The following is a 21,141-nucleotide window of genomic DNA, read 5'->3' on the forward strand; positions in this document are numbered from 1 at the left end:
TTCGCTGGGAGGTGTGGACCCATAAAGGCATGGAGGGCACAGGATAGAGGAACAAAACCTCCACAGGCTAGAGAAATAGGTATGTGATATGGTTTGGATCTGTGTCCCTGCCCGAATCTCATGTTGAACTGTAATCCCCAGTATTGGAGGTGGGGCTTGGTGGAAGGTGTATTAGGCCATTCTCCCATTGCTATAAAGAAATACCTGAGACTGAGCCGGGTGTGGTGGCTCACACCTGTAATCAAAGCACTTTGGGAGGCCAAGGCAGGTGGATCATCTGAGGTCAGGAGTTCAAGACCAACCTGGCCAACATGGAGAAACCCCATCTCTACTAAAAATACAAAATTAGCCGGGCGTGGTGTTACATGCCTGTAATTCCAGCTACTCAGGAGGCTGAGGCAGGAGAATCACTTGAACCTGGGAGGCGGAAGCTGCAGTGAGTCAAGATCACACCATCGCACTCCAGCCTGGGCAACAAGAGCGAAACTCCATCTCAAAAAAAAAAAAAAGAAAAAGAAAAAAAAAGAAAAAAGGAAATACCAGAGACTGGGTAATTCATAAAGAAAGAGGTAAGAGGTTTAATTGGCTTACAGTTCTGCAAGCTGTACAGGAAGCATGGTGCTGGCACCTCTCGGCTTCTGGGGAAGCCCCAGGAAACTTATAATCATGGCGGAAGCTAAGGGGGGAGCAGACACATCTCACAAGGACAGCACCAAGCGGGGTGGTGTGGTATTAAACCATTCGTGAGAAACCGCCCTCGTGATCCAATCATCTCCCACCAGGCCCCACCTCCAACAACTTGACACAGTTTCCTCATGAATTGTTTAGCACCATCCCTTTGGTGCTGTCTATGATAGTGAGTGACTTCTCATGAGATGATCTGGCTGTTTAAAAGTATGCGGTATCTTCCCCTCCTCCTTGTTCCTACTTTTGCCGTGTAATGTGCCTGCAGCTCCCGCTTTGACTTCCACCATGATTGTGAGCTTCCTGAAACCACCTCGGAAACCGAGCAGACATTACTGCCACACTTCCTGTAAAACCTGCAGAACCGAGCAGACATTATTGCCACACTTCCTGTAAAACCTGCAGAACCGTGAACCAATTAAACCTGTTTTCTTTGTAAATTTGCCACTCTCAGGTATTCCTTTATAGCAACACAAGAATGGCCTAACAGTATGTTTAACAAGAAGAATTTTTAAAAAAAATGTGGTAAGAAACCCAATATGTAAACAGGTAGAAATATATCCTTGAGGATCTGAGGGGATAGAAGAGGTGGAAGGATACATTTTAAAAATTATATTGGAACTATAATGTGCTTTCATTCAAATGTTGTTTATAATCACAATAACATACCGCTTTTATATAAGCTGAAATGACATCTAAAGATCAAGTGGCTTTGTGGTTGGAAGGATGTAAGAGCATTGTTGAGTTGAGCTGGGCTGGAGGAGGGTGTGCGGGGGCTTTAGAAAGTCCATGGACTTCCTAAAACAAAGTGCCTAGGTCTGCCCAACCCTGGCTTTTTGCAGAACACAACTGGGAGGGGCCAGGACCATGGCAGATCTATGAGAGCTTCCAGAGAGAGCACTGCCCGTCTTGTTCGTTCCTTTTGAACTTTGCTTTTTCCCTAGAGGACAGTGGCCAGTGGGCAGGTGGACAACAGACTGTATGCCTACTCCAGTGCAAAGAATGGCAGCACGCTGGATCCTCAAACTGATAATTTTACAACTAAAGGAATATTGAAACATTTTGGAAAAACGCTTCTACAGATCAGATTCACACACTCCACCCCAGCGTTTCATTCATTCCAGACCCACAGGTTTTGTTCTCTTTGTAGGAAACTATAGATGATTTTGGCTTCTCCAGCATCAACACTAATGTTGGTTTTATAGGAAACCCGGTAACTTGCACGAGGAAATATTTCAGATTATGATCATCAAGTCTGCCCAAGTCCTACTCAAAGCTCATGCAAGTATATTGAAAAACCATGGCGCCCTGTTACTTCTGTAAGTGGAGAATTCAGAAAGGGCAAGGGAGTCTTTCACTGCCAGCTCCATGTTGACCCTCTCCCTTGTGTTCAACACCAGGCCAGAGATTAACCAGCCCCAGTTCAAATGCCCTCACCCAAATTCAAGAATGAGCTCCACTTCTCAATAGGCTGTCCATCCAGATAGTTGCTGTTTTAAGGGGCTTATTGGTGAGAGGAAGAAGGCCTAGGTCTGTGCCCTGAGGGTAGACTGGAATAATGGAAGCGACTGTTGGGGAATGCATTACCTGAGGGTAGACTGGAATAATGGAAGCGACAGTTGGGGAATGCATTACCTGAGGGTAGACTGGAATAATGGAAGCGACAGTTGGGGAATGCATTACCTGGGCAAAAAGCAACTGGACCAGGGTCAATGTGCACAGAAACACCAAAAGTGAATTTCGTTGGCCAGGCCAATGGTTCTTTGTGTGTAAGCCTACATCCACTGGTTTCAGTCAACTCTGGCCAGTCCTAGCTAGATGGCCAGAACGCCACTGGACTGGTCTGAATAAAAAACAGCTGGGCACCATGTCATAAGGACTATATCACATGTACGAGAAGGGTGTGTGGCTTGACATACACTACTGGGGAAAAAACAAGGAAAGATCATGCAGGTAAATGCAGTAGCTGCTGAGCTGCAGGGCCCAGGTGGGGTCAAGGCGGTGGAGAGCCTACCCGGTTGCTTTCGCTCTTTGAACGGTCATTCTTTGCCTTGGCTGTCTTTTCCGCAAGCTTCTTCTGCCTTTGAGGGCCTCTTCCAAAGAAGATGTAGTTGACAAAGGCGTACTCCAGAAGGGCCAGGAACACAAAGACGAAGCAGCCCATAAGGTACATGTCGATGGCTTTGACGTAGGGGATTTTGGGCAAGGTCTCCCGAAGGTGGGTGTTGATGGTTGTCATTGTCAGCACAGTTGTGATCCCTAGAAAAGAAACAAAGTGGTGAGAGGCTGCAGCTTTGCCACACTGGTCTTCACTGTTCACTGTTCTTTTACGTTTTCTCAAATAGCTTTAAGTAGTCGGAGATAATGGGTCGAATACAGCGGGGTGACTGGAATGCAACAGAGCATACATCGTGTTATCGGGGCCACGCGTCACCGCTCAGAACAGCGAGCTGACATCTGTACTCTGGGGAAGTGAAGCTGTGCAGGGCATCTCCCTCCCCCACCCAACCCCTGCCCACTGCACCTTGCTATCACATAGGATGGAATTTTGAGAGCAGAGGAAGAGATATGGAGAGCAGAAAAAAAGAACGTGGTTTTTATGAATGCTGGAAAAAATAAAAAGAAACCCAGAATTTCGCATAAATGATGAGAAACCTCCAGGAAAAAGAATGAATTTGAGGGGTCTGTGGCTGCAGAGGCAAGGCTATGAGCGAGAGCTCAGTGAGACAGCCTGTGAGAAGAAAATAATTCCTACTACGATATTGGAAGCGAGAGGAATGAGGCAATGATTTTTAAAATTATTAGCCATGAGATCCAGCCCTGAGCTCAAAGAGAAAGAAATAGCTGAGCTATTCTTCTCAGGGAAGATGATCTCACAGAGCAACTTCCCTCCTCAACTAAGAAAGAATCTGTACAGAAGCTGCTTAGGAAATGTTTGCTCAAGTTAAGGGTTAGTGATTTCATTCATCTTATAGAATCCCACCATCCTCCGGGGCAACTCGTCAGATCCTTTTTTAAAAGTCGTTAGGTTGAACTCTTTACATAGTATTGTATGAATGATCTCATTGTTTCCCAAACAGAGCTCAATGTAGTCTAGAACCATGTAAGGACCATATTGTGCAATTCTCCCTCCTATAGCAATAGACAAGATTCCACACTGAATCATCCGAGGCCACAGACACCGGGAGGCAAGTGAGTGACGTGCCCAGAGCTTGCTGAGTTAAGCTAAGCTGCGCTCACAGGAAAGGCACGGATCACTCCCATGCGGGAGGGTGGGATGTTAGTACAGCAGCTGACACGCCGTCTTGGAGACTGTATTTTTGAAATATTAATGTCTCAAGGATGCAAGACAGCTTTGAGGGCTGAGCTCTTTTCTACCCATGCAACTGAGGCCACTGAATGTGAAGATGTGGCTTTCAGGACCCAATAAAGTGAACAGGTTTCTCTGCATTGCTTTCTCAGGCTTTCCTCAAAAATGAGACTTTAAAAGGAGACACTCTAACCATAATCCTTCATCCCCAGTCACCCAAAACCTACATGACATCACTGAGGCCAAGAGGTAGTGCCAGCCCTACAGTTCAGCACTGTCAGGATATGTACTCTGGGATGCAGCCCAGGCCATTCTGTACACGGTCCCAGCCCAGCCCTCCAGGGCAGGGTTTGAATTTACTAAGCATTCCAATTTCATCCCCCTCTGATTTCCCATCCTATCCTAGGAGGCGGCATCTCGAGGCCCACAGGGAGAAACTCGAGACTGCACAGCTCAGCTGGCCTGGGAATGAGCTGGAGAGCAGGCTAGATAGCCCAGTCTTCCATCTCCAACACAAGCGCTCCCTCCACTGAGCTCTGAACTGCTACTAAAAGCCAAGAAGAGAACTGAAGAGTTGAGGAACTCTTTTTACATAGAACTGCAAACCATGGTTGCTGATGGAATGTACCGAAATCCAAGACGTCAGAGTATTTTAAGATTCTCTTTCAACATCACATTCATGTGCACCTGGGGACTTTTTAAAATTGAAAATGGCAATGGGATAATTACTGTTTACAAATAAATGTGAAAACACTGTGCAAATGCTACAAAATTAGGCATTCTCACCATTATTCAAAAAGTTTGTAATGTTGTTGCCGCTACCGTGGTTCCCCCTTCAACGTGGATTTGGGAAGACTGAGCACTTTGCTTTAGTCACGGCTTTCCTGCTGGCTATTTTGAATGGACATGTATGACACAGGCCTCAGCAGATGTCCCAGACAATGGGCTGAAAGCACACAGGAATAGGTGCAGCCAGCACATCCCACAGGTACTCAGCCTGGTAAATAAGCCCCAGAGGGACCTGGGCTAGGACCCTGGACCCAGGCCCATCAGCACAGGCTCAGGAATCCCTGACAAAAAGATTCGCAGTGACTGCTCGGGTCCTTCTAGTTTGGACCCACATGCCACATGAGTTCTTAGCTTAAGAGGCCAATGCATTTACTAACTCCTTCTGTTGCTTTACCTCCTATGTAGGAGACCGTGGATGGTGGTGTATTGTGGTGGTCCACAGCCTGTAACGGGGAGCCACACGGCCCACACCCAAAGCCCTGCTCTGCCTCTGTGGGTCTGTAGCCATCATTTGGAGCTGCTGGAAATCTGATGGCAATGTCTGAAAAGCTCTGATGTGCCAATAAATAGTAACTGGCACTGTTAACACTAACAACAAATAATCATATGAGTATCATCATTACAGAAAAATCATTCTTCGGTAGTCTCTGGGTTTCCTGGCCTTGCCTTGACCTTCTGCTCTCTAAAGGCAAATCATCCAGCTGCGGTACAGAAAATGGCTGGGTGGTGGCTTTCGTGTTGTTTTGTACATTCACTAGGCTTGTAAGTCTTTCTATAAATTGCCAGCCTCAATTTATTTGTCATTTAGATTATGTATGAAATATTGTATTTGAAAGTTGTATTTATAAAAATGAATATGAAATAAAATATAATTTCTTTGCATTGTTTAATCACAATATTTTGTTTCTCCTCCTCATGAAAAAAATAATCTGGCCTAAATTTTATCAGTATACATTTTTACCTTTAGAAGTACCAGTACTTTTGCAGATTGAGCATCCCTCACCTAAAAATCCAAAATCTGAAATGTTCCAAAATCTGGACTGTTTTGAGTGCTTGCATGGTGCTCAAAGGAAATGCTAATTGGAGCATTTCAGATTTTGAATTTTTGGATTAGAGATGCTCAAACTCTAAGTATAATGCAGATACTCCAAAATTAGAAAAAAATCTGATTTTCAAAACACTTCTGGTACCAGGCATTTTGGATAAGAGACACCAACCAGTATTCACCAAGGGTTTTGAGGGAGGCCATCTAATGACAACTACCCACTTTAAAGTTTGGTGGTCGTTAACGCAAACAATTCAACTTATCTGACGGTCAGACCCTGGGCAGCAGAAGCATATCATACTGAAGCCCACAGAGCAGCCGAGGAGCACAGCTGTCGGAAGAGCCAGCGGAACAGGCCCTGAGTCCCTCCCGCGTTGAGTCCAGGTCCAATAGTGCCCAGAGCCCAAGGGTGAGCCCTCCACAGAGGCCTCTGCTGAGCCCCGCCCACCCTGTCTGTGCAGAGGCTGCACCTTTATCATGCATTTAGAAGCAATGCGTACTGATCACAGTGCAGCCCCTTCGGATGAATGTAAAAAGCACCATGAGCATTTCAAAGCTGTGCTACAAGACAAGGTGCTTGGGAAGGGGTGGGAAGAAGGGGGATTTCTCCAGTGAAAGCTCTCCAAACTATAGCTGTAGCCTATGGAGCTCAGTAGCATCTTAACAGTTATGAGGGATTCCACAATAATAAGAGTTCATAATAACATTTGGTTAGCTTTTTTCTTTTCTTAAAAAAATCCATGGCTTTTATAACATAGTAGACCAAGTAACTCTTTACTGCAGTTTTATTGACACTTCAGGAATTATATGTAGTAGTTAAGGGAGATGGTCTGGAAGTTAGACTAACTGGATTGAAATCTTTCTTCTGAAACTTGGTAATTACATGACTTCATACCAGCTACTGAGCTTCTCTGCATCTCATTTTCGTGCTCTGTAAAACTGGGGCGATAATCCTCCGTACCCTGCTGGAATCTTCTCCAGGACAGATGACTACGTGAATGGCCTTAGCAGAGAAAGTGGCGCCCAACTATGTGGTAATTTTCAGCCTTTATTATCCTGGCTGTGGTATTGATGATGATGACGTCATTCAGTGCTCCTGACACTGCGTCATAATTGTCTGAATTCGCCAACTGACGTTTCCCAGTGACTGCAGATCTGGACTCAAGTCTTGTATTGGCAGAAGGGACAGAAGGAATGCACGTGCAGGTGTCATACTCTGAGAGCTGGATCTGTTGGGTTCTTGTCTGGCCAGACCCACAGCCCTAAGATCACAGGTGCCCTCTTGACCTCGGGGTCACGCTAACTCTAATGAATATCCCTTTCACTCTGGCTCTCATGCCTGCCTCCCAGAGCACAAGTGTCAATCCTCCAATGTTGAAGCCTCAGCAACCCTAGCCAGCCCATGCCTTCATCCCAGCAAAGCCACAGAGGCCCGACTGGTTTATATTAAAAATGCTGTGTCATGAAGAAAAAGTGTGGAATCTACTTTCATATACCTTAATGAAACTGGGTTAAATGGAACTCACTTCCAGGGTACTAACGGTTTAACACTATAGAAGGCAACACTTTACAGTTAGGGAGGGACAGAATCTGTGATGGCTAGGAAATTCACATATGCACATTTTCAGTACACCCCACCCCTTGTGATGTCAGATAATCATGGCTCCTTGGTACTCATATTTCACTAATTATCGCAGTGACTGGCAAATTCTCTGCAGCAGATTCACGGCAAAGCAGTGAAATGTCAGCTTCAGCTCGGTCTCCACTTTCATAGGCCTTTTCTAGGCTAGCGGAGGGGTCCCAGCAACTTTGCATTTGTATATTTCATATTATTTTTCTTAAAAGGGGGTGCTTGAAATTGTATACGCTAACAGCTCTGCATAATTTAGATCTGCCCCTACACATGTATTGTATCTCTGAATTTTCCAAGTGAGAAGAGAAAAGAGTTTAACAAAGAGTAATCTAGTAAAACATATATATATTTTTAAAGTAAGAGCTACATAAAGACTGACATGACTGGGGAAGATCTGCAGGCTGTAGAAAGTCCTGGAGACTTTTTTTTTTTTTTTTTTAAGAGAACTGTGTTTATGATACCTATTAGAAATACATAACAATTAAAACAGCACTTTCAGTTTTTTGCAGCTTTACTCTTCATAGAGTGGTTTTTTAATCCACTTAACACCCTTAGGAAGAGCTACCTGATTTTCTCAAGTCATAGTTATGTGTTATTTCCTGGGAAATAAATCTAACCTTGATTACAACTATGCAAGTCCCATGTTTGTCATGCATATACACACGTACTCACATTTTATTAGAAAAGAAAACATGTTATTCAACTTAAAAGTCCTGGGAAAAGTTGGTAAACAGAAAAAGGGCTGGGTGTGGTGGCTCACGCCTATAATCCTAGTACTCTGGGAGGCTAAGGTGGGCAGATGGCTTGAGGCCAAGAGTTCAAGACCAGTCTGGGAGACATGGCGAAACTCCATCTCTACAAAAAATTAAAACATTAGCCAAGTGTGGTGGTGTGTGTGTCTGTTGTCCCCCGTATCCAGGAGGTAGAGTTGAGAGGATCACTTGAGTTCAGGAGGTTGAGGCTGCAGTGAGCCGTAATCATAATTGTGCCACTGCACTCCAGCTTGGGTGACAGAGTGAGACCCTGTCTCAAAAAAAGAGAAAAGAACAGGAAAGAAGGGATAACTGGAACCCTGAATTCTTATGTTTTTTTGTAAGGCGTTTTGCCAGATAATGCGTTGATAATTCTTTTCCATCAATTTTTATAAGTACTATTGACTTTCACTTTCAGGAAATAAATTCAACCCCACCCAAAGGGATGGACAGAAGATTGCCCAACAGCTCTGTACTTATGTAAATGTATTTAAATAATTATTTTGTCTATGCCGTTTCATATTAATCAGCTGAGTAGAGAATAATGTTTCTGAAAATACAAGCCTTCCCTTAATAACCAAAATGCTAAAAATAATATTGGAACCTATAGTACATATTGTACATCAGCTAATAATCCAGTTGTCAAATAACCAACGATCAGAAAAGATCACCAGAGCCTTTGGGAACCATTCAGAATTGAATTCTACATTTTAGTGCTCATTACATTGTGCAATTCCAATTCTATGCTGTAATATTTGACTATTTTTCTGACTTATAAAAGAAGAATGCACAATTAATCAAGTCTTCTTTCTGGGCCATGGAATAATTTTGAACAGGAGATGTTAATCCTTGCTTTAAAATTAGTGTCAAAACTAGTTTTATCATGCAAATATTCTGCAAGCATATTTTCCCTTTCATGGGCATGAAAATTCACATTTGAGCCTTATAATTAAATTAACACATCAAGGGAATCGTGCGTGAAATTAGTGTTTCAAGATAAAAAGTGACTATATGGGCAACGCTTGTGTCACGATGTCAAAAAATGGTAGTTGAACTACAGCCTTTGAACTGTCTGAATCCTGTAATGATACGGTTACTTTACATTTAAATATCATTTAAAAATAGCACATACCGAGGGCGACTCTAGCGGCAGATGCATCATAATTGATCCAGAAGGACACCCATGACAGAATCGTTATCAGTATAGAGGGCATGTACGTCTGAAGAATGAAGTATCCAATGTTCCTCTTCAACCGAAAGCTCAGTGACAGTCGAGGATAGGCACCTACGGGAAACAGACAAGGATATTACACCAGAGGAACGACACGGCAGACTAAAAACTTTGCTTTGACTTCCACAGGTCAACAACATGCAACGGAAAAGTCTGTGAATGAAGGGGTGGTCCACCACCAAGCAGTTTGCTTCTGTCTGCTAGCGGTATTTATAGAAGAATCAGGAGGGGGGTGCTTTTCGGTCTATTTATAAGATAGTGATGAGGATGCTCTTCTGAGGCTACATACTCAGCTGAGAACCTGGAAAAACTTAGAAGTTTTTAGCTTAGAATCCAGAATAATGCCAAATGTCTTGTTTATTCTTTAATGGATGACTATTCCCTTCTTCCTTGTAGACAGGGGAGATGTGGCTCAAGGCTTTACTGGGCAAGAAAGGCTTTGACCAGTTGTCCTTTCAGCCCACCTGGAGTTCAGCCCTGAACACAGATGTTGGAGGCATGGTCCCTAGAGGGACTGGGCTAGCTCAGGGGCACCCTAAGAACAAGAGAGGCAGAGAAGCAAGTCCAGTCCCGGAGAAAGCAGCGGTGCACACTGAGGGCTTCTGCTTCGGCCACAGAAAAGGCGTTAACGAGAGCTCGAAGGATCGCCCATCTGCTTTCTTGTCCACGAGTCCCAGTATTAATTCTCGGATGTGAACATTCCACTCGACACACTTTGGAATCCTACCACCCCACCAGGACAGAGTGAGAAAATATCCTGCCACATTCAGCACTGGATTTGCCTTTTCTCTCTTATTTCGTTTTTCTTTCCTTTTGTTTTTTTGAGATGGAGTCTCGCTCTGTCGCCCTGGCTGGACTGCAGTGGCATGATCTCGGCTCACTAAAACCTCCACCTCCCTGGTTCAAGCGATTCTCCTGCCTCAGTCCCCCAAGTAGCTGGGACTACAGGTGCCCGCCACCACGCCCAGCTAGTTTTTTTGTTGTTGTTGTTTGTTTGTTTGTTTTTGGTATTTTTAGCAGAGACAGGGTTTCACCACATTGGCCAGGCTGGTCTTGAACTCCTGACCTTGTGATCCGCCTGCCTCGGCCTCTCAAAGTTCTAGGATTACAGGTGCGAGCCACTGCACCTGGCCTATTTTGTTTTTCTTAGAGCAAGGCAAGTGTGGCCTTTGTTTCCCCCTGTTTGTTTCAACAGGCCACTTTCTCAGTTCCAATCCTCCCGCTCCTTGTTGTCTGGATTCTGATGGAGCTGCCTGAGAGCCCGCCAGTGAGAACCCAATGACTCTCTCTAATCAGCTCCTCCGACTGCTCCCCGACACTGGCAGGTGCCTTCTTTCTGAAGCCGCCCACACCCTAAACTCCAAGAGGACTCACCTTTCCTGATCTCCTCCTACTCCAAGCCTGGCAGCTTCCTATTATCCTCCTGCCCCTAAGTATATGCATTCTTCAGACTTTATTCCACGTCCCTTTCTGTGTCTGTCCCTAGATTCTTCTCTTTGGCAGTCTGATTCACTCGTATGACTATTACCATTATGCAGGAGATGAACGATTTTATCTCCAGGCCTCCTACCTTTAGCATCAACCACATTTGCAGCCAGGATTATATAAAAGAGAAAAGAAATCACCAAACATACCCAGCTCTTCAAGGCTGACAGTCTCGGAAATTTCCTCCAGTCTTTGTGTCTGTGTAGAATTTCTCATACACAGCTCTGATCAAATGCATATATCCCATATCATCATAGCATACAATTTTTTAGAGTTGCTACAAATTATTTGTAAACACAATTTTCGTTTCTTCCTAATGATCCATCAAATATCGACACAAGGATTCTATAAATATAAATTCCTGAATGCTGTAGATTTAGGTGTTTTCAATTTTTATAAAACTATAAATAGTACTCTTAAGGATATATTTGTGCAGAGCTATTTTTCTACATTGAGACTTATTTCTTGAGGATGAATATGCCAAAGGAGGGACTGGTAGGCCAAGGTTTAAAGCTTTTGATAAATATTGTCAAATTACTTTGCAAATGTATCACACACCAAGGTATGCCACTGCCACTATCAGCAGATTAATAAAAGTACCTAGTGCACCTCGCAAATACGACAACATCATACATTATCTCTTATAGATAGGCTTTGCTAAATCCCTTGGGAAAACCTTGTGCTTTCAATGACTTTTTAAAAAATTGAATACTTCCTAAATGTTTGTTTGTTCTCTGTATTTAATCTTATAAATTATCTGATTACTCATTTATTTTTCTCATTTCTCTTTCCTCTGATAGTTTTTCCCTTTTCATTGAAACACTTTATATGCTAATCCTTGCTTGTATTCTCTGCAAGCATTTTCCCAGTTGTCAGTTTGTAAAGCTTGTAACAGCTTTGAGTGGAGGACATACAGATCCCTAACTTTTTGTATGCAATTACATCTATCCATTTCACTTTTTCCCTCGTGACTGTTAAAACTTGCGTTTAGCCTTCGGTAAGTTCACAATACAGATCTACCTGCAAATCTATTTTGAGGGGTGGCAGTTATTTCAGTGTTTGACATGAGGTGAAAACATACATGGATTTTGGTTCCACAAACAGCAAACCGGTTTCTCCAACACCATCAGTAGAATGAGGCTTCCCTTCATAACACATTTCACACAGTTCTGTTGTTTTTAGACTCCTTTTCTTGTAAATGCGGATCATGGGCATGATGCACCACGCGCGGGGGCCAGACCCTTCTCACGGGCCTCGCCCTCCCGGTTCTGGGCCTTGTGCAACTTGGGCACATTCAGGAAACACGGAAACGATGCTCACTGTCATGCCACACTCAAAACCTTCTACGGCTCATTGCTTCCCACAAACATCAAAACACGCATCCAGGAATTTTAGTTTCTCCATCTTTTCCCAATTTAACTTCAGTTTTATTTTCCACCATGTTTCTGCTTCAGGCATCACATTTTTTCAGTCAAAGAGGTTCTCACTGCCTCAAAATATTCGTCTCTATTTCCTGCCTCTGCTGACTCACATCCCGGTTTTGAAGACGTGTCTTTCCTTATCCATACCTCAAGGTCTTGGTCAAAGCCCCATCTTCCATGAATCCTTTCTTTTTCCTCCTTCCTCTTGAATTTGTTTTCTCATTATTCATATTATTATAATTATAAACATTTACCAAGGTAAGATCTTCCTTAATAAGCCATACAGTCCCCAGGGCAGAATTTGTGAGGTAATTTTTTTCATATACTACAATGCCTAGGTAAATGTCAAAATCATCATAGGTTCTGAATAAATACTTCTGACTGCTGAATGAATGAAAATAGGAGTATTTAGTTTCTCTATGTGAATCTTTAGTTGAGCTTAATACACAAAATGCTCAACGTCGTTATTGAATTGTAGCTTGAAATCCCATGGCAACTTCAGTATCTTTACTGAAGTAACTTCAATACTGGCTCTTAATTTGCAATTTCATGGCAACCTCAGACCTTTCTTAGCACTTATTTGCTTCTCTTTGCTTCAAGTACATCTTACTATAATCCACCATACATGGAACAGTCTCTGTATCAGTCAGGACATGTTGGCTTATGCTACAGTAACAAATAGCCCCAAATCTCTGTAGTTTGTAACAGAAATTTTTCGTATAAACAATATATCCACTTAGCTCCCTCTGTTTGCAACTCTGTTGGCCTCTGTGGTAGAAGGGCTGTACATACTTCCCGTCATATTTCTGTGGCCAGAGCAAGTCTCATCGCCAACTGTTATGTCAGGAGAATGGGAACGTTTAATCCTCCCCCAGAGAAGAGCAGCAAATATTTTTGAATGATAATGCAATTTACTATATCCTCCAACTTTCCATTTGCCAAGTCAACTTTCTTAAACATTTTCCAAAGTACATCTTCAGGGAAACTGTGGGCAGTAGAAACCAATATTGACACCCATGCAATGCCATGACCGTACAGTCAAACAAACACTTGGAAGATCATTAGGGATCTTGAGGAAAAGAATACGAAACTGATTTCAAAAACACATTCATCTCTGGAAATTCACCAAGATACTCATTGACACAGAATTTGGAATTAAGAAAATATACCATTTTCTTTTGTATTTATTTAGCAAATACATTCTATTTGTTAAAAGTAAAATGCCTTTGGGAGGCCGAAGTGGATGGATCGCGAGGTCAGGAGATCGAGACCATCTTGGCCAACATGGTGAAATCCCGTCTCTACTAATAATACAAAAATTAGCTGGGTGTGGTGGTGTATGCCTGTAATCCCAGCTACTCAGGAAGCTGAGGCAAGAGATCGCTTGAACCTGGGAGGCGGAGGTTGCAGTGAGCTGAGATAGAGCTACTGCACTCCAGCTTGGCGAAAGAGTGAGACTCTATCTCAAAAAAAAAAAAAAAAAAAAAGGAAAATGTCATTTCCAATTAGCAAAATGTTTAGGTATTCAGCATATGCCCCACACATCCCAGTCTCTGAAGTGGAAACAGTGAGTGGGGCAAACAACGAAGACGAATAAAAGCACAGTTCACCCTCCTAACTGTTAGTAGCTCCTGACCCATGTCAGACAGATTCATTCAGAACTGGCCTCCATAAAGCTGTGGCATGCACTATCCTGGAGGTGTAACAATATGCTAGGGCACATGACTTAGTGATTTAGGAGAGGTTTCACGGTGTAGGCACCTCTGGTGTATGAGACACTCATGGTTGAACAGGACTCCTTCAGGCAGGGGGAAGGAGGGCTTTCAAGGTAACGGACCCAGCAGAGCCGTTCAAGATGCCATGAGACAGAGACCTCAGAAGGTTAGTCAACCTAGTAATTATCTGACGTAGTAGATCTATTCTGCTAGGCAAAGGCTTTTCCCATGTGATGTGCATCTTAAAGAGTGCATAAAAGTATTTTTGTAGCTCCCGTAGACAAGGTCCTTACACTGGCAGGATGGAATGCCATGAAATATGCTGTGTCTATGTGGAAAACTCCCAAGTGATCACAGCCAGTGGCTAATATTTTAAAGTTGAGAAGTAATGAGTCAGCCGCACTACGACATCCCCTTTAAAACGAAACGGAAGCTGGAATTTACAACTGAAATGCGCTGAAGCCCTAATGTCTGCGTGCCAATGCAGATGTGGTCGGGTCCCCAGGCAGACGCTGAGCCAACAGATAGAGGCACAGTCCCCGGGCACAAGTGCATTGTTCCAACGCAGGGATTCCTTGGCAAAACTACCTAGTGAAGATGCTGATCCCAGCCCTTTCTCCCCATATGCAGTTATTGTTATGCCAAAAACACGGCTCTGGATCTCTAATCCAGCCTGAATTTATATTATTCTCTAGGCATTAATGTTTTTGAAGAACTCATTAAAAATGCAGACACAGAGGGTCATGGCAGCTTTGTAGAGCGCTAAGAGCCACTCAAATGCATCTGTGAACTAAGAAGCTGGTATTTTGGCAGCTGCAGCAGAGTTCACTCATCACATGTTCCTCTTCCCAGCAAGGCCGCCATGGTGGGGCACTCCCACAGCAGCCCGGGAAGCTTTGTGAGCTCTCACTTAGAGGCCTTCTGGGCCCATTATCATGCTATATGATTCATTTATCATCTAGATGCAGCCTAAAATTTAAAATAGTCTTTCTAATTCTTACTCCCATTACTAGTCACCTTATTATATGTTGAAAAAATCCATTAAGAAAAGGAAATATATGAAACAGAAAAGAGAAAGAAGAAAAATGGGATTGGGGTTTTAAAAAAAAGTGTTTCAAATATTGCCTCAACCAGGCAATGAATCCTTTCTAACCCTCCACAGAAAAACCAGCATTGAACCATATAACAGTGCAGCAAAGAACAGGGACGGTTGTTTGAACAATCCAGCCCCGCCGTTATTTGGGATACTCGTTTTTGAGAAGGTTACTATCCTCTCTTTCCTTGTGTGTAAAATCAAGGCAAGAATACCTTAAGGGGCAAAAAATTAAATTACACTTCATAAAAATTAAAAACAGTTAGTTATGCTCCAAAGTGTACCATCAAGACAACCTACAGAATGGGAGAAAATATTTGCAAATCATGTATCTGATAAGGAACTTATATCCAAAATACATAAAGAATGTGGCTGGGTGGGTGGCTCATGCCTGCAATCTCAGCATTTTGGGAGGCCAGGGCAAGAGGATTGCTTGAACCCAGGAGTTCAAGACCAGCCTGGGCAACATAGTGAGACCCCATCTTTACAAAAATAAAAATATAAAACTTAGCTGGGCATGGTGGCACACGCCTACAGTCCCAGGAAATTAGGAGGCTGAGATGAGAGGATCGCTTGAGCCCAGGAGATTGAGGCTGTAGTGAGCCAAGATTGTACCACTGCACTCCAGCCTGGGTGACAGACTAAGATCCTGTCTCGAAGAAAAGAATGCTTACAAAAAAGACAAATAACTGAATTTGTTTAATTGGGAAGAGGTTTTGAATAGATATTTTTCCAAAGATAGAGAAACAGCCAAAAAAGCATAAGAAAAGATGGTCAGCATCATTAGTCATTAGGGAAATGCATGTCAAGACCACAGTGAGATACCATACCATACCCTCTAGGATGGCCACAATAAAAAAGACAGAAAATAACTAGTGTTTATGAGGATATGAAGAAATAATTAGAACCCTCCTATACTTCCAGTAGGAATAGTATCAGGCCACCACTTTAGAAAATAGTCTGACAGTTCCTCAAAAGGATGTTACCCTATATGACCCAGGAATTCCACTCCTAAGTATATGAGTTAATTTCCTAAAAGAAATGAAAACATATACATACACTAAAACTTATAACTGAATGTTCACAGCAGACTTATAGCTAGTAGCCCAAAGGGGAAACAAGCCAAATGTTCATAAGCTGATGAACGGATAAAGAAATTGCAGTATATTTCTTCAGCAATAACATGGAATGAAGTACTGACTCATGCCACAACACGGATGAACCTTGAAAATGTCATGCTAAGTGAAAGACCCAGACATGCAAGACCACACAAATGATTCCGCTGATACGAAGTGGAAGAGACTGAAGAGACAAATCCAAAGAAACAGAAAGATTAGTGGTTGTCTAGGGCTGGGAGAAAGGGGAAGAGACTGCTAATGGATATGGGGGCTTCTTTCTCGGGTGATAAAAATATTCTAAAATCGATTTTGGTCATGGTTGCACAACTCTGCAAATATACTAAACACCACTGAATCTGCCTTTCAAATGGGTGAATTGTATGGTATGTGAATTGTATCTCAATAGATCCGTTTTAAGGAAAAAAAATGTTTACTACGTGTATTTTTACCGGCAATCAAATTCACATCAACTATGAAACACACTATCTGACCCAAAGTACACACTCGATAAATACAAGTTACTTCTTTCTTTTCTTTTTCTCCTACTTTGGTGCCTTCTCTGTTCATGATTCTGTAATCGGGGCTTTCACCGTTGAGCACGGTTTTAAATGTTTGCTGGAGGTCTTAAAGGCAATTGAAAAGGATGAAGGCAGTTAAAAACTCTTTCTGCAAAAAGATTTAAGGTAATGACTTTCTGAAGAAATCTGTTTTCTGTAATGAGACATGTTTCATATGTCAGGAGCACTTGTAGAAAGTGATGCCACAGCAAAAAGAGTATACAGTTAAGCTCTGCTTTGGCCCTGGGAGTGAGCATGCTCTGGCCCAGCATTTTGGACTGAGAGACTAGGGATTGTAACTGGCCAGGAAGCACAGGTGAATTGTCTCTAAAGATGCCTGTAACCAAAGTCAGTGGGGAAAAAAGAAATAGAATTTTTTCTCTGGAATTTAAGGTCAAATTAAATTACAAATAAAAGACAGATAGTAATTCTTCCTTTTAATGTTTCATCTATCTTTTCTGTACCTCTAGTAGATGGTATTTGCAGACTGAACTGGCAATAATTGGATCCCAGGCTTTAGTTAAGCAGCCTAAAGCCTGGAGTTCACAAATGGACTCTTAAAGAGAAACCTGAGTGCATGTATTAACAAACACTGTGACAGGTGGACTTTTAAAAAAATTTATAATTTGTCATGATCATTAATAAGAAAGTAAAGCAATATTTTGAAAATTGAGTTTTGAAAAAAAAGAGAATTCACATATCTTAGCTGAAATGCCTCATCATTATCCATTTTGCCTCCTTCTCTTTTTCTACCAATCTTAGCCAAAGTATTTTGAAATAAAGTCAGAATGTATCACTGTCCAAATGTACCACAGAAAAAAGGAAGAGAAAGACAGACATCACAAAATTAAAGCAGCATATTAAATCATCTGTTCTCCACATATCTTGCGAAAATCTCTATCTTTCCGTTCAAAGACAACTCTGAAGTTACGAGTAAATTTCAGATTTGGCAAAAACTGTATATCCCAAATTTTGCTCGTGAGCACGACACATTTTCAAGACCAGTACAAAAGCTGAAGTTTCAATCTGTTGATCAGTGTGTTCACAGTGATATTTGAGGAGCTCTTTGATTTTCAGCTGAATATGTTTGTTGAAATAAATTTAATTCAGTATTTCTTTTAACCTGATCCCGTATCTGTCTGTCACGCAAGCGCTTGGCTCACGTTTTCACAGCTTGAAACTGTTACAGCCAAAGGCTCAAATATCCTGACTGAGCTTTATAGTGCTTTCTTCAACAACAGAGTATTCGAATAAATGTTTCCTCTTTATCATGTTTTCAGAAAATTACACAATTTCCTGCAATGAAATTTAAAAAAAGGTTTCCTAAATTTTCTTTTTTTTCACGCTCATGTATTAGTAGCCCAAACTAAGCAAGAATTACATATTGAAACAACTGGAAACTTTTCTGAAAAAAATAAAGAGGGGTGAAAAATAAACCACGGTGTTAGGGTATTATAGAAGATACTGAAAATGACTGGAAAAGATGGACAGAATTTAAATAAATCTGCTTGAAGATTTATTTAAATCTGGAGAGATTTAAATGGAGAGAGAACAAGCCAGTAAAAAGTCTGTATGAAGATGTGGGAGAGAAAGAAAACAGAGAGAAGAGCCCCATGTTTCACGTACCTGCAGTTTCCATAAGGGAAAGATGAGAAGCGAATTAGAACATCCAAGACTCAGGGGGCAGACGCTGGACACAGAGGCCATCAAGAAGGGGCCGCGTTAAACCTCCTACAGCTTGGGTTGGGTATTCTTACACAAAGAGTTTTGCTCAAGATGTGAAGATAAACCAGACGGACTCATGCACGCTCAAAGACTGAGCCTGAACTCAGAATTACTCATACCCCAGAAAGTAGATGAAGCTTATCCTAGATTGCTAATGCCTCCAGCTGTCTACGAGAAGCAAGCACAGATCCTCTCTAAAAGATACACCAAAAGAGCATTGCCAGCATGAAGCTTGAGAAGAAAATGAAAAGCAACATACGGAAAGAAATGAGCAAGACAGACAAGATAGGATGACAAGATCAGATATGTGTGTAATCGGGGTTCTAGAAGAAGAGAGAATGGGGCAGAGGCAGCCCTTGAAGAGATGATGGCCAGTGATGCTCCAAACCGTCAGACAGACATCAAACCAGAGACTCAAGAAGGTCCATAAACTCCAAGAATGGCCAGGTGCAGAGGCTCACGACTGCAATCCTAGCACTTTGGGAGGCTGAGGTGGGCAGATCACTTGAGGTCAGGAGTTCGAGACCAGCCTGGCCAACATGGTGAAATCCCATCTCTACTAAAAGTACAAAATTTAGCCGGGCCTGGTGGCACATGCTTGCAATTCCAGTTACTAGGGAGGCTGAGGCAGGAGAATCGCTTGAACCCAGGAGGCGGAGTTTGTCGTGAGTGGAGATCATGCCACTGCACTCCAGCCTGAGTGACGGAGTGAGATTTTGTCTGAAAAAAAAACAAACAAAAACACAAAACAGAACAAAACAAAACAAACAAAAAACTCCAAGAATAATAATCACAGAAAAAGCTGCAGCTTGGTACATCGTAATGATGCCCATGAAAACCAAAGGCAAAGAGAAAAATCACAAAGTCATCCGCAGGGGGAGAAAAACAAGTTACAGTCATGCCCCTCATAACAACCTGCAGGCCAATGGACGGGGTCCCTTAAGATTATAGGGGAGCTGAAAACGTCCTACTGCCTAGTGACATCATAGTCTGGTCCTAATCAACTTTCAGAGTGTTCGTTCTTTTCTAGTTACCCCCCAGCTTTTTCTGGGGAGACAGCATCTTGCAGGCTGGAGTGCAGTGGTACAATCAGAGCTCACTGCAGCCTCAAACTCCTGGGTTCAAGCCGTCCTCCCACTTCAGCCTCCTGAATAGCTGGGACCACAGATGCTGCCACCATGGCCTGACTAATCTTTTATTATTTATTTATTTATTTATATTTTTTGAGACAGAGTCTCACTCTGTCGCCCAGGCTGGAGCGCAGTGGCACGATCTTGGCTCACTGCAACCTCCGCCTCCTGGGTTCACGCCATTCTCCTGCCTCAGCCTCCTGAGTAGCTGGGACTACAGGTGCCCGCCACCACGCCTGGCTAATTTTCTGTATTTTTAGTAGAGACAGGGTTTCACCGTGTTAGCCAGGATGGTCTCGATCTCCTGACCTCGTGATCTACCCACCTCAGCCTCCCAAGATGCTGGGATTACAGGCGTGAGCCACCGTGCCCAGCCTAATCTTCTTTTTTTTTATAGAGGTGAGTCCTCACTGTGTTTCACAGGCTGGGCAGGGTCACAGGTGACCCTCCTGCCTTGGCCTCCCAAAGCGCTGGGATTACTGGTGCGAGCCACTGTGCCCAGCCTCTAATCTCTTTTCCTGGGAATACTCTGTCAGGCCAGAAAGTCCTTCAATCCTGTTTACTAGTCACATTCTTATTAATTGAGAATACTTGGCCGGGCGGGGTGGCTCACGCCTGTAATCCCAGCACTTTGGGAGGCCGAGGCGGGCAGATCACGAGGTCAGGAGATCGAGACCATCCTGGCTAACACGGTGAAGTCCCGTCTCTACTAAAAATGCAAAAAATTAGCCGGGCGAGGCGGCGGGCGCCTGTAGTCCCAGCTACTCGGGAGGCTGAGGCAGGAGAATGGCGTGAACCCGGGAGGCGGAGCTTGCAGTGAGCCGAGATCGCGCCACTGCACTCCAGCCTGGGCGACTAAGCAAGACAGTGTCTCAAAAAAAAAAAGAGAATACTTGTGGAAAGGAAAATAAATCAGGATAATATTTAATATTAAAATATTTTTAGAACATTGCAACTTAGGCCATTTCTTCATGCGTAGGTGAATTAGAATAATTTTAAAGTGCAAGCTTTTGAAAGTTGGGAGGTTTTGTAACTGACTGATGCGGACCCCTTGGGCTACACCCAGTAAATGCAGGACTCAGTACGTGCTGGGAGGAAGATGCAATACTGCATTCTGATGGCCCCATGGGTCTGTGAATAGTTAGGTATTCTGCCACATACCTGTAGTGTGTGTTTTCTGCAGACATTTTTAGGATGTGTTCTAACACATACAGGCTGAAAAGACAAGGATTGCACCTGGAGAACGGTGGTTCTAAGTGCTTTCAAGTTAGTGGATTCAGGGTCATTCTAAGTGGCTGTCCCCCTTGGAAGCACCTCACCCAGCTTTCTAATGAGGCTGCACGAAAATGCAGGAAGAAATTCACATGGCAGCACCCTCATGGCCATCTCTGCAACTTTCTAGGCAAAGGCTGCACGGGCAGGAATACTCCACAGTGAGTACACTAGTCTCTGT

General features: G+C 43.0%; 1 protein-coding gene across 3 annotated transcripts in view; it reads right to left on the reverse strand.

Moving 5' to 3' along the window:
• GABRB3 (gamma-aminobutyric acid (GABA) A receptor, beta 3) overlaps positions 1 to 21,141 on the reverse strand; it is a 179,444-nt gene that overhangs the window by 14,714 nt on the left and 143,589 nt on the right. For all 3 annotated transcript variants that reach the window (XM_011981479.1, XM_011981480.1, XM_011981481.1), the window contains exons 5-6: positions 9,346 to 9,498; positions 2,699 to 2,943 (exon numbers count right to left, since the gene is read on the reverse strand). In XM_011981479.1, the coding sequence (XP_011836869.1) occupies positions 2,699 to 2,943; positions 9,346 to 9,498 (398 nt within the window). The remainder of the gene's footprint in view (positions 1 to 2,698; positions 2,944 to 9,345; positions 9,499 to 21,141) is intronic.

This window comes from Mandrillus leucophaeus, unplaced genomic scaffold, assembly GCF_000951045.1.
Source record: "Mandrillus leucophaeus isolate KB7577 unplaced genomic scaffold, Mleu.le_1.0 Scaffold227, whole genome shotgun sequence".
NCBI classification, from domain to species: Eukaryota; Metazoa; Chordata; class Mammalia; order Primates; family Cercopithecidae; genus Mandrillus; species Mandrillus leucophaeus.